The sequence below is a fragment of the Trachemys scripta genome, chromosome 3 (assembly GCF_013100865.1).
Source record: "Trachemys scripta elegans isolate TJP31775 chromosome 3, CAS_Tse_1.0, whole genome shotgun sequence".
Classification (NCBI taxonomy): Eukaryota; Metazoa; Chordata; order Testudines; family Emydidae; genus Trachemys; species Trachemys scripta.
Window position 1 is genome coordinate 44,706,594 of NC_048300.1, and position 13,397 is coordinate 44,719,990.

The following is a 13,397-nucleotide window of genomic DNA, read 5'->3' on the forward strand; positions in this document are numbered from 1 at the left end:
AGAGAATTGGAGGCCAGCTGACTGCCTTGGTTCTCAGACTTATGAGTGAGAGGCTGATGCCCCCAACGACACACAGAGTGTACATCTAACTGTTTAATTTATTGCATTGGTTCTGTCTTATAAAGTGTAGCCATGACTGTGAGAGGCGAGTGATTGGTGGGGTTCATTTTCAGTATTGCACTATAATTATCTTCTTCTATCAAAAAGCTTAAGCAGTTCCTAAAATTCTGTGTATATGAAGTAATCTGCACCAAATCCCAAAGCTTTTGAATCTTGCATGTACCTTACCATATTTATATCTTATTTTAAAACATGTTGCAATATTATAAAGTCTTTTTTCATCTCCCATTTTCCTCACATATTGAAAAAAAACCTAGTATGTATAAAATGCTACTACTACAAAAATACTAGCTATGATCTGTAGCATACACTATGGCTATACTGGAAATGCACATTAAATGGGACACTATTTGTGTAAACAATAGACACTCTGTATGTAAATACTTCCGTATAACACAAGCACTGTTTCTTTTTCTACACATTATCTTATATTCAAAGTCTTTTGATATTTCCAGGTGTATTTTAATAATAATTTTCAAAGTAACAAAAATACTCTTCAACCATACAAATAAAAATTCTAAAATAGGGGTAAAGTAACAATAATGTTTATATTGTACTAAATATTTTTGGCAAAGTAGATTAGGAGAATATACTAAAAATATATTTAGCCTAAAAAGGTTAAATTAGTATGTTTTAAATAGCGAGATGAGAATAGAAATATTCACTGATCATTAATCATATTTATCTTTCATTATATTATGAAATTAATGTCAAGACATCCCCGTACTGTCTTCATTTCTCTCATTTTTCTACATCATGTGCTGATTGTTTTTGCAGTGGTTTGTACATTTCAGAAACAGCAGAGTTTTACATGTAAGGATGTATCTGAATTCCCCTATTGAATCAAATCTAACTTTATTTCCTCAAGAACAGCCTTTTTGCTTAACAAAAGCAGCAGGATAAAATTAATACAGATTCTACATGATCTTTGCTAGCAAGAAATTAAAATTAAACATTTTGGAATACATATTTTCTAGGTTTATATTTCACTTGAATAAATTTTAATCACTATGAAAAGCAGTTAAAACAAAACAAATCCTTATTGATAAATGCAACTGGCAACTCTCAAGTACCTGATTAAAATCTTCACAGCTACCTTCAGAAAATGTAAGCTGGAGGAATCCGGTGCTTAAGGTAGTCACATAGCATCTCTTCAATCGATTAGGGCACATTAAATAAAAGATCAGCAACAAAAATAGCTAGAAGGATAATATCAGTTTACTACTGGGAGATGTCCCCTGTAGTATTTAGAGTACTCAAAGAGCCAAAGTATTTTTAAAGTGTTGCATTTATACTGTAATTGATATAAAAATCTTTCAGACAAATCAAATGAAGATGTAGTGCTCGAACTTCCTGGCAGCATTTAGGTGAGTTGCTCTAAATAAAGACATTGTACTTCAATTCCTGTGATTAGAGATGGATCACTGACTTGGGAAAATAGTTTGTGTACTGAGCATGGGATGCAGTGAATATCAGCTAGAGCAACCCTTACTTTGAATTGTACTGAAAGTCAAGACAGTGTTTGGAATTCAGTGGAGAAGTGAACATTTTTTTTTAAATAATTGTTTTGTCTCCCCCTTATTTTAGTGCATATTTGATGGCATTGATGTACTGAATTAGCATTACATGTTTTTTATATATGATCTGCAAAGGGGGTTCTATGATACCGCATGTTTAATGGTGCTATTTGCACGGTGGAACAGGTGTGAATTATGTAATATCTAGATATTTATTCTGGAGTTTGAATTCCTAAAAGAAGTTTAAATTTCTGGTATATGTGAAGTTTTTAAAAACAGATAAGAAAAACTGGCAAAAAGCCACTCATGCTTTTAAGAGTAAATATCCATCAAAGCAGTCTTAGCTATAAAATGTTTAATGGTTATAAAGTCTTCAGCCCTGTTCTATGGATAGATGATGTTATCAGCATTTGAAAGCAACTAATCTTAGGAAGAAAATGAGGAATGTGACCAAAAATAAGAATGCAAAAATTAAACCCTGAAGTTTTACTTTGAGGTAATGTTTATATAGCACAGCTCATTGCCATTAGAAAGTCTGATGTTAATATAAATACAGAGTGATAGGTAGAATGTTGTCAAAATAACTAGACAATTATTTTTTTAAAAATTGTTAAAACAAGTATATGGGAGGGTAAGTTTTACTGAAAAATTAAATCTTGGAAAAATATAAAGGACCATTTTAGCAATATTTAAAACAAAATCAGGCAGAGCAATTATTATGAAAGTTATTAATCAGCTACAGTGTTACAAAAACCATACTGATTCATCAATCCAGTAGCTTCTCTAAAGTTCAGGAATAACATATAAATGTTTTAAGTCTCAGAAGACTTGTTTTCAGATGTCAACACTGATATTAATGTAATCTTAAATTGCAAATCCAGTGATTTTTTTGGTAGCAGATTAATAAAATATTTTCCTTTTAAACACAGATTTGGATTTAAAAACATTTGTGAATTAGCATATCTTTTTTTTTGTAGTATTGTCATGTTTTGTCTTCTATAATCCTCAAATTATCTTCAACCCTTTCAGTCAGGCAGCTAGAATTTTGCTCATTACTGGAATAGTAATTCTTTCTTTATGTGTGTCCTTATAAATCAGGTTAAACCACATCTACACCTTTTAAACATATTAACTCTACTTAATTTCAATAATACATGTTTCAGCCTCACATTTAACTCCCTGTCACTTCTTTTACTGTACCTATGTGCTATTTTGGAACAGTGCCTAGTGATGACCTATCAAATCCTTAGCAGTTCTTAAATGGCATTTTTTATAAAATGTCACATTTTGCCAGATGGGTTAGTACTGACCAGAGTGAATCATCACCATTTACTCTGATATTCACTGCAATCTGACATTTATTACATTCCCAGAATGCAAATTGAGGTACTCACCAATGGACCCAAAGCACAACCTTTTGCAGTACATGCCTGGACTCTGAAGGAATGCAGACTCCAAGGAGCAAGTCCATAAGCATAATAACTTAGCTGTGATGAGTTCTGCATCAGAATGCCATTCATATGCAATCCGTAACTAGTAATAATACCTACAAAAACAATGTTACACTTAACAGGGTCGACTTAATACCTGTGTGACAACAGAAGTATGTGATGAAAAAACCTTGAAAGCTACAAAATACCAAGATGGTGTTAACTAATATTTTAAGCGACTGAAAGGATTTCAGGAACTGTAGCAGCAATTCACGTATGTCAGTAAAACAAAACGTACTCTCCATCTTTAAATGTTGAAAATCTGGCCAGTAGTCTGCATTCATTTTGTACAAAATTTACACTGCTCCAAAGAGCATGGTATAATAGACGTGTTTCTGAACTAAAACCGTCAAGGCAATCTTAGAACTGAGAAAGTTGAGGCAATTCTCTTTCACAGCCTACTCTGCATGCAAATGCACATGTAGATTAAAACAAAGACATGAAAGATATATAGCAACCATTTTAAATCCTAACACCTTCAGACTTAGAAAAAATAGTGATCTACATTGTAAATGTAATGCTGAAGGAGAACTCAGACCAAGGCCAAAAGAACAATCCCCTCAACTATCACATTGACCTTAGCCTTCATTCCAATGGAATATATACACAAGAATTCCTTACTTTTTTTAAAAAAAAGGTCTATTTTTAATGCTAAAATATTTCAAATAGTCAGCACTTGTAGTCTATATTTATGTAAAGCTCTATTACCTTTAGGATGCATGATAAGCAGACTGAAAATATATTCTGTCACACTAAATACCTTAGGGAAATTCCCTTTTGTTGGCAAATGGCATGTAGACTTTCTGTTCACTATTCTCAAATGAACTAGATCCACTATTAATCTGTCCTTTTCTAGATCACAGTTTTTACCTGCTTGATTAAATAGAACCTACCTTGTACCTATTTTGGTCAATTCATTTTTTAGAATATGAAATAATATTGTTTCAGAGTATATTAGAGGAAAGATCTTATAGTAAAATGGCTGTGCTCCTGTTAAAATCAAAGGAATAAAATCTCCAGCCACTTAGACTTAGCATTAGCAATATTTTGAGGGGAGGGTGTAGGTTGTTGTGTTGCTGATGATAACTCTAAATTGCAGGGATTTGCTGGTCTCATGTCTAAGGGAACCCAAAGTGTTCACTTGTCCAAAGGGGACAATAGGAATGTGTGAACCCTGTAGAATTCAGTTTATCAATGGGTGAAAGAACTGTACACAGCAGTTTGGTTTTCATTAACTGAAGAAAATAGCCCCTTACAGGTTTGTTTCAATCTAGAGTACCTCTATAGGATCTCCACTATAACTCAGCATTCATTAACTGGACCAGTATTTTAAATTATACCTGTAAGAACAACACCGTACAGCATACGCACTATGAAAATCAACTTTCCAAAATATAATATGAACTTCTGGTATGTCTCTGAATACTGTCAGAAAACAATTGTCTTTTTAATAAAGCCGATGCATTATCTCCTGATTTTAATGTTCACATTCAAATAAATGCTTCTTGTTTTACAGGGGCCTTTTTTAACTCTGTAATTTTCTGTGCAAAGAAGAAAAAGTGAGTTTGAGAATGGAGAGAGCTTAGGTGTATCAGTGGTCTGGATTCTAGGTGCTGGGTCAGAAACTCAAGTTCTCATTCTAAATCAGACAATAATTCCCTTTGTGGCCTGGGGTAAGTAACTTAACCTATCTTCCCTCTGTTTCCACTTTTTTCCTTGTGAAATTGCAATAATATAAGTCCCTACCTATCTCACAGGGCTGTTATGAAGATTAGTTAGTGACCGTCTATAAAGCACACTGAATACAGGTTCAAAGCCTGACGGCAAATTTGCCTATTAATCCAGAATTGCCAAATATTTCTGCTAATCTGCTAAAATGATCAGCAAACAGTTAATGTTAATATGTTCGTTGTCATCGTTGGGCTTCACTTAACACACACTGGCCATGAAAAGGGGCAGTTTTAGTCTCAGTCATAAGTCTAGCCAGGATAGGTTAAAATCCTGACTCCACTGAAGTCAACTGGAGTTTCTCCATGGACTTCAATGGGCCAGGATTTCACCCTTTATTTTATTTTATTATTAAATAAAACCTTCAATTATGGAGAAGATGGTGGGGCATCAGAGAAGTGCTTATATATCAGAGTGCCATGACTCAGTTTGACCTTTGAGTTTGAAGATGAAAAGAACTACTATATGTAAGTATAGTACGGTTCTAATTAAGAACGGTTCTGATTAGAATATAAACTAGGGGTCAAATCTTGCAAAAATGTACCTTTACTCACATGAATAGTTCAATTAATTTCAAAATGAGTAAACTTTCTCCCTTGCTTAATGTTTTCAGGCTCAAGTGCGAGATTAGTCAAATGTAATGGGGTGCACTGAGTAATTTCATATAATTTATTATTATTATTTCATATTTTCATTACAAGAGGGACTAGAGGCTGCAATCTGGATCAGGTCCCCACTCTTTGTATGCAGCGTACACATACATAGGCACTGCCCTGAGGGGCTTACAATTTAAGGATAATTATCAGACAAAAGGGAATTTTCAAAAAAATTTATAGAAAAGAATATGTGACTGTCTTGGATAAAAGGAAATTAAATAACTGATCTAGTAAAGGCAAGACAAGACTTGGTTCTAATGAATATAGAGTGGATTCTTTATTGAGGCCACTAGCACAAGCAGCATGCTAGCTCCCAGATTAACTAAACAGAGCCTCTTATGCCTAATGTAACCAAACATGCCTCCGTACATCCTGCCCTGAACAAATCAGTCATGCTGACTACACTACACATAAATGAAAGGGGTGGCAGAAAGGGCCTTCTGTCGTACAATGCATCTCGGTTCACCTATTTTGTTTTTGCTTCCAAGTTTGAATAAAAGAATAAATAACTGTGTGTTTGGTTCTACAAATGTCATACGCAGCAGTATCATTTCCCCAACTTGTCACCTACTGTAAGGATTCATCATAAACCTGAAACTTAGACCCTTTGCCAGAAAGCCTTTTGTCAAAACCGGGTCCATGACACTTAATGACACTGTGCCCATGTTTCCAGAATCTGAGTCCAAATTTGACTGAAGCGAAGACTCAGTTTCCAGGCTGTGATAAGAAACTCTTTCATCACTGGATCCTCACTCACCAAACACACTTCAAAGCCCCTGTTTCTTCTCATTTTACCCAGGGTTATGTTCTGTGGGCAAGCCTGATAGACTACAATTCTGCTCACCACCAGTGTCTTCAAAGGTTGCATTTACAGCCCCTCTTTCCTTCTCCATGGAAGCTCAGAGGCAGAGGCAGTCTTTTCACCATTTATCGCAGGGATCAGCAACCTTTGGCACGCAGCCCATCAGGGAAATCTGCTGGCGGGCTAGGACGGTTTGTTTACCGGCAGTGTCCGCAGGTTCGGCCGATCGCAGCTCCCACTGGTCGAGGTTTGCCCAATCCCTCGGCCCATGTCGCTTCCCGCAGCCCCCATTGGCCTGGAACGGTGAACCGCGGCCAGTGGGAGCTGTGATTGGTCAAACCTGTGGATGCTGCAGGTAAACAAACCGTCCCTGCCCGCTATCAGATTTCCCTGACAGGCTGCATGCCAAAGATTGCCGATCCCCGATCTATCATCTTACAAGGGAAAAGCAAAGTCCACTCCATCTAATTCGAAGGATATCATAAAGGCAGCAGCCAATCTGCCTGCCCAACTCCATTCAATGGCACCTAATGGATTTCCTGGGTCCTCATGATGTAATGACTCCTTAACCCATTTAGGGTAGAAGACAGTGGGAAGATAAAAGGAGACTCCTGAGATCTACTAGGGAGATCCCAATTTATAGTGTAGGATGGACATATACAAACCTTGGCAGTTTCTCGTGGTTTTAATCTGAAACCAAGCCAAACTCAGTGGTTTGAATTGAATATAGTAGCTCAAAACTCAGGGGATCTGAATCACTGAATCAAAGGAAAACGGGATGCATGCCCCCGCAAACAAAAAACTACTGAGCCCAACCTACAACCTTTTTCAACCTATAACCTTGAGCAGAGGCCAGAGCAGACACTAATACTGGGAAGAAGGAATGGCTAAAGTAAAGTGCCTCTGTGCTGTTTATTTCACTTATTTGAATTGAGCTAAGATCCCTTTCACCTGAGATCTTCTTTAACCTACCACACAATTTGAAAATGCTAGCACAACTAGTGTTACTGAATGAAGTGCTCACTAGCCAGCCCAAAAGATTTGTTGAAAATGTATAACACAGAGCTCCTGGGTGACTCAAATTTTCCTGAGATGACACAGTTTTGTTTTCAATTAGCCTTCCAAAAATAAGACAAAGATAGAAAAGAAGGAATAATAGAACAACAAAATTCACATCAGGATTCAGGCCCAGACTAGTTAGTCCCTCAATGGATGGACAAAGGAGGAGACCCCTTCACTGCAGTGCAAGTGACAACTACAATGTGGCAAAGGAGCACAGGCCCTACTCCCTGCTAACACCCTTGTGGGTGCCAGCTGCCTGAAAAGGGGTAGCACCTCTTTCTTCTTCTAGCCAGCCAATGAAAAGACAAGAGGGAAGCACACCAGTTCACACTGTGGCAGGGCTACCAGTCTAGTATTCTCTCCCCAGGAGCGGACAGGAGGGATTCTGGCTAAGTCTGGCTGCTAACTTTGACCATAGAGCAGCCCTTCTCTACACCCCTCACCCAGCCCACCACCCCTGCATTCCGCTGCCAACAACATCTGCACCATCTACACCTCTGTATAGAGCCTTTCCCTGCCGAGGGTAAAAACCACCCGTGCTGACTCCAGGGCCATAGAAGGCTCTGAAAACAGTGGAAATTATACAGTTCTATTGTGCAGGGGTCAGGAAAAGAGGGAGAAACACACATGGGAGGATCCTTGTGTGCTGTGGAGCACAGCTCCAGGAGGTTGAGGTGGAAGAGCAGGCTCCAGGAAGGATTTTTGGGGTGCAACTGCATATATACACTGGCCAAAGCTCCTCTGAGTAGGAGGACAGTGTAGTTACATAGGCTCCTGAGGCCTTCAGCCTCCGAGGGCTGACTGGGACTGGGGGTAGAAGACTTCCATCCTCCAACCACTGTGGAACTCCCCAAAGCATTTACTAGGTCTGTGTTTGGTTCCATAGCTTTAGTACCCAACCATTCATTGTGCTCTTAGTGTAAAAATTGAGCCATACTACAAACAATAATTGCTGTAGTAGAAACAGCCTAAGGTCTGTGTATATTGTAGCCATCTCCTCACAACCATCCAATTATTTTCCACACAATTTAAATAAAATGTGATGGAGATTGATTAATTAAAAACATAAGGCCTGATCCTGCCTTGCAAATGAATTGAAACTCCCATTGATTTCAGTCAAAGTTTTAACAGAGCAAGGATAGCAGGATTGGATCCTTGACTGCAAGCACTACATGACAGGCGCTGTGGGTAGAATTATCAAAAATGTCCCATCAAAAAAATCAGTGGGACTGAGGCCCAAAGTCACATAAGTGGTTTACATTTTTCCTCCTATTTCTTCCTCGAAATTTTGTACCAAATACATTGATGGCATTCAATAAGGCTTCAGTGCCTTATTGGGCCACAAAGAATGTTGCAGGATCAGGTCCACATGATCATAAATAACAAAAAAAAAAACTAACAACATAAAAGGAATGGTAATCTAAATCATCCTAATGGCCTATGAACATTTTCTTCCACATCTACAGCAAGTCTGACAATACAAAATATTAAAAAATAAATCTTAAAAATTCCTAATTACTTATATTTTGCTCAAAGTGCTTTGGCCAGATTACTAAAGGTAAGGAGGTGTTGTGGTTCTCAGCACTGCAATGCCTAACTCATTTAAGGAGCATAGCTCTCATTTTCAAAAGGGATTTAGGTATGTAGGAGCATCTCTGAGTACTGCAACACCTAAATACCTTTAAAAATCTGAACCTTTGAAACCAAACTATATGCGTATTGGGTATGCTGTTCTAAAACAGGAATCAGAGGCAAACCTGCAGGAGGAAAAATGAAATTCATGTTATTTTACAATTCATAATACTTAATATGTGTCAGTGTTATATTTTGATTATGAAAGGCATAATAATATCAATTCTTTTAAATGTTTTGCACTCAGTTTCAGTGATTTCTGGGTATCCTTCTGTGTTCCTATTTGAATGGGATAGGCATAAAGCTATGAAATCAGGGAAATGAAAGTCCCATTTTCACATCTTTAAAAATATCCAATTGCCCTAAAAGTTAAGACATGTACACAACACACAGAGAAAATGGTCCAAATTATAATAATTGTATTATCAAACTTCAACACCAGTGCAGGTGTATTGTCTCTCTCAAGGTGAGTACATAAAATGAAATGACTTTTAAGAACAAATACAAGAAGATAAGAACAAGTATATTAAGGAATTAATCTGATAATTAAAAATATTAATTGTATCAAAAATGAATGCTTTATTAGAAGGTACAATGCAGACCCTATACGATCATGCTCAAAGCATATCCATTTCGTCAGCTAAATTGTTCTGGAAAACATTAAGCAATAAGATGCAATACACAAGAACTATCAAAAGGGAGCACTTTTGAGCTACTGAAATTGTGTGCTGGGTTGAAAGCCACAATCTCCTAGCTACAGACAATGATACTATCTCAGGTATTTTATGTGCTAAAATGGTCATTAAAAATTAAGCACCACATATAAGCTGCCATTTAGAATATTAATTTACCTTTACTAATCATCTTTTTAACTTGAGGCTAAAAGAGTTCACTTACCATTCGGATACTCAGGCTTAGTCCATGAGATGTTAAAGGAGTCAGATGAATATGACTGGGCTTTTGGAGCAGGAACACCTTCTGGTGTACTCTCATCTGTTATAGCTACGCTAGCTTCACTTATTGTACATCCACCTCCAGTACACGCCTTAAAACATCAAACACAGCAAATAAATATACTCCAAAGTGATGCCAAAATAAAAAGGTTAGAAATCAATTTTTGTAAAGATTTGTAATTTTACTCCTCAGAAATTAATAAAGCTTGTGCATTTCACAGGAAGGCATGCACTTTTCACAATCGTATAGGGCTTTTTCCCCCCTCCTGGAATAAAGATATTCCCTCATATAAAAAATATCCTACTTGATTATATGTATCTTTAGATAGTCTTTAGGTACCATAAGGATGAAGCCTAACGCTAATGCTGAACTTACAGTATTTTAAATTTGAATGTAAGTCATGATGATGATTAAAATTCCATTGCTCTCAATGCAATAGTTAAAGAAAATTACAGTATATATGTACAGTATATATCATTTACAGTAGCACAACTCTCCTTGTAATTGAATAATGTGCACTCAGAACCTTCAGACAGGGAAATACTGACTGGCTAGTTCTGCACTTAGAAAGAAAAAAATATATCTTTCAATGAATAGCCACAGGAAAAAGAAATTACCATCAGGATATTCTTGTACTTCATGGGCGCGCACTGACTAGTAGTTTTCAAATGCAATTAAAAAGTGAAAAAATTAATTTATAATAAATCAATACATAACAGTTGCTGAGTGCATCTTAATGGATAAGGAGGTCGAATCGTTTGTATTTTAGTTGCCAGCAGAGATCAGCTCATTACATGATTTTCACATTTTGCTTGATCATGAGACAACACTCTTGACATACAAGAAACTGTGCATATTAACTTATATAATAGACTTTTTTATGTTCTCTCCCTATATATTTATACAATAAACTGTGGGCCTGATTCTGCAATCCTTACTCATGGTAGCCCCATTACTGGCACTGGGCCTATTAGCAGGAGCAGGACTTCTCATAGGAGTAGAAGCCACAGGATCTGGCTGACTTTGTAGTAGATTAAGTAAATCAGAGGGGGTTTTGTTTGGTTTTTATTAATTCAGTTAGGTATTTACCTATAAACCACAATGAAAGCATTTTGAAATGTTAGTAAATAAGCATTTATGCAATCAATATTTTGAAAAGCCCATAAGGAAGCCATTTTAAAGCTTGTTGTGTTAACATACAAACATTTCAACAGAGGATGTTTTTAATTTGAAAAATTAAAAGTAATAAGACAACAAATCAAGGCCCCAATCCTGCAAAGATTTTCCCATGTTCTTAACTTTATGTGAGTAGTCCCACTGGAAATGGGAATAGACAGTGTCTAAGGATGTGAGTAATCCTGCTTGCAGTATCAGTCCCCAAATAAAAACAAAAGGCCTGATCTTGCTCCAAATGAACACTCATGGCAGTCAGATTTCCTTTCAATATGGAGTAATTCCATTTGAATCCATTGTGTGCAGATTTCCTCACTTTCCTCTGTGTTTTAAAATGGGAAGGAATTAATCTGCTTTCATAGTCACTTCCTGCTCTGTGTACTCACAACATCAGCAATGTCAACAGGAGCGTAAACAGGTCATCAGCGAGTTGCCCATTCAGGCTGTGTCATACGCACACAGGATGTATTCATTTCACTGGGAATTTTGCAATCCAGAGCAACTGTAGAATTTGAGCACAATGTTCAACTTGCCCTCCAAAGGGAATGCAAAAGAACAAACCATGGTTTTCAGAAAAGTCCAAAATTAGTGTTTACTCCAATGAGATGGTGTAAAATACAGATATTTAATTGATTTTTAGAGGACTTTCTTCAACAGATTATGGTATATCAATTTTCAGCTAGGCCAGCTTTGAGTTTAAATTGTTTTATCCTTTTCCTTTACCATTCAGATTTGTAGTCTCTAGTACTCTTCTCCAACAGAAGCTCCATGGGCTTCTTCTGCTCTACAGCTGTATCTGACACTCACAATTCAAGTATGAAATATCCCAGTTTCGGTGACCATCATACACCTGTTTGGGCAATCTGTGCAGATCCTTTCCTATGCACTGGGTCTTAGAAATTATGGGTCTGTACTAATGCCCATTGGAGTTACTGGGGATCGTTCCATTGACTACAGTGGGCATTAGTACAGACCCATAATTTCTAAGGCTTTGGATCAAGCCCTGTCTTAGTGGGAAGCCACTGATAATGTGACACATCAGGTTCTTAGTCAGCTGATTAACATTCAATCTGTTGAGGAAGAAGCTCAAAGCAGTAACAGCCCAGGTGCATTGTATTCCCCAATTGCTGCCTGCTTTGTTTTGCCAGTCAGCCAGAAAAAAGCATGAAATGGGACTATGTGGCTCACCCTCAAATATTTTTTAAAGAGAGAGAAAATGAGAGACAGAGAGAAAGGAAGAGGTCCCTGAACTTCTCACTGCCAGAAAATTTCCCCACTAGCACAATCCCAAACCTAGCTTAAATACCCAGGAAAATGTTGGTGGTGTTGATTAGAAAAACATTTCAGGGATTGAACCACTATGTGTCAGTCCCCTACCCACAGCCACACACTATCCATGACATGGATTAACACCTACTAGCTTCATGAAGAATTTAAGAAGCAAGCATACCACAGGCAGGGCCGGCTCCAGGCACCAGCTGAGCAAGCTGGTGCTTGGGGCGGCAGATTGAACGAGGCGGCATTCCGCCCAATCCTAGGGCGGCACGGCCGCTTTTTTTTTTTTTTTTTTTTTTTTTTTGTTCCACTCCGGTCGCCCTGTAGGGAGCGGCGGCGCGGAGGACCGGAGCGCCCTGCAGCAAGCCTGGCAGGACAGTCCTTGTCCTTCCCTCCCCGCCGACCGGAGCGGAGCCCTCCCGGCAGGCAGCGCGGTAAAGCGGGAGGGGCCATGTGGCCACGCCCCGCTGTAGCCCTGGCTGCCCCCTTCTCTCTCTCTCCCGCCCGCTCCCTCCCCCTCCCCCCCGCTAGCTGGTTCCCCTGCACTCGCGCTCCGGCCACGCGGCAGGTTTTTTTTTTGCTTTGCAGGGTTTTTTTTGCTTTGCCGTTCTGGCCGCCCCATTTTTTGTTTCTTTTTTTTGGCTTGGGGCGGCCAAAAAGCCAGAGCCGGCCCTCATCCCAGGTACAAGTTGTCAGAGAGCTCATCTTCCTGAGTTCTTCACTCCCTCGCTGGTTCCAGTATTCTCAGTTGTGGCACAGGGGCATTTTTGTTTTATGGTCCTCCACATCGGGCCTGCCTTTCCTGTAACGTGCATTTTGGACAACATGGATCCATGACTTTTGTAGCTCAGGCGGCTATGCATATGGTCCATGACATAAATCAATAAAAGCAAGGCCATTCACATTTAAAATATGGTGTGTTCCACATTAATTCATTCTAATGTGCTGACGTATTTCTAGAACCTTTGATCAGCGTGTTAGATGCTGT

The 13,397-nt window shown here is 38.3% G+C and overlaps 1 protein-coding gene across 1 annotated transcript in view; it reads right to left on the reverse strand.

Moving 5' to 3' along the window:
* Positions 1–13,397, reverse strand: part of USH2A (usherin) — a 548,586-nt gene that overhangs the window by 238,571 nt on the left and 296,618 nt on the right. Inside the window, exons 34-35 of the mRNA XM_034764482.1 lie at positions 9,905–10,052; positions 3,032–3,183 (exon numbers count right to left, since the gene is read on the reverse strand). Coding sequence (XP_034620373.1) covers positions 3,032–3,183; positions 9,905–10,052 — 300 coding nt within the window. The remainder of the gene's footprint in view (positions 1–3,031; positions 3,184–9,904; positions 10,053–13,397) is intronic.